Genomic DNA, 601 nt, shown 5'->3' with positions numbered 1-601 from the left:
ATGAGTTTAAGAGATCATACTCTTCACCTTACTATTTTATTCATCATCATTTTGAATATTTTTTCCGTTAACGTCTCCCTCACTTTGACGGAGAAAATAGTCAATGATGATTGGAAAGCTATAATAGATATAGATGATCCGAAAGTGACGAAAGCTGCAGAATTTGCGGTAGAAGAACACAACCGTCAAGAGAATACTTCGATTTCTTTTGTCTATGTGAGTCTAGGTAAGACGAAGACGGATGACAAGGGAACACATTATAGAATGACTATTAACGCCTTCGATGCTCACATTGGTGATTATTGTGTTTATGTTATTGATAAAGGGAATCAAAAGGATTATGAGCTTGTATCGTTTACAGGACCTTTAAGTAAAATTTAAAATTTTGTTTCCCATAATATCTATGAATAAAAAATCTAATTATTTATTCAATATTTTATATAAGTGTGGATTTGAAGCTTAGTTTACTCTTTTAAAAATTTTAAGTGTGGATTTGAAGCTTAGTTTACTCTTTTAAAAATTTTGTGTTCATGAAGAAGGGTTCATGTTTTGTGTTGATGAAGAACAATGTTAAACTAAAATTAAAATTAAATTTATTTAA

General features: G+C 29.6%; 1 protein-coding gene across 1 annotated transcript; it reads left to right on the top strand.

The window, feature by feature from the left end:
* On the top strand, positions 1 to 381 carry LOC139840628 (cysteine proteinase inhibitor 1-like). The gene has a single exon (XM_071830884.1). It carries the CDS (start codon positions 1 to 3, stop codon positions 379 to 381), a length of 381 nt encoding a protein of 126 aa, XP_071686985.1.
* The last annotated feature ends 220 nt before the right edge of the window (positions 382 to 601 follow it).

Source organism: Rutidosis leptorrhynchoides, chromosome 4 (genome assembly GCF_046630445.1).
Source record: "Rutidosis leptorrhynchoides isolate AG116_Rl617_1_P2 chromosome 4, CSIRO_AGI_Rlap_v1, whole genome shotgun sequence".
Lineage (NCBI taxonomy): Eukaryota > Viridiplantae > Streptophyta > Magnoliopsida > Asterales > Asteraceae > Rutidosis > Rutidosis leptorrhynchoides.
Note: the sequence above shows the minus strand (reverse complement) of the source record. Positions and strands in the feature narration are given on the sequence as shown.

Coding starts and splice junctions, on each gene's coding strand:
- LOC139840628 (XM_071830884.1), top strand. CDS start 1: ATGAGTTTAAGAGATCATACTCTTCACCTTACTATTTTATTCATCATC.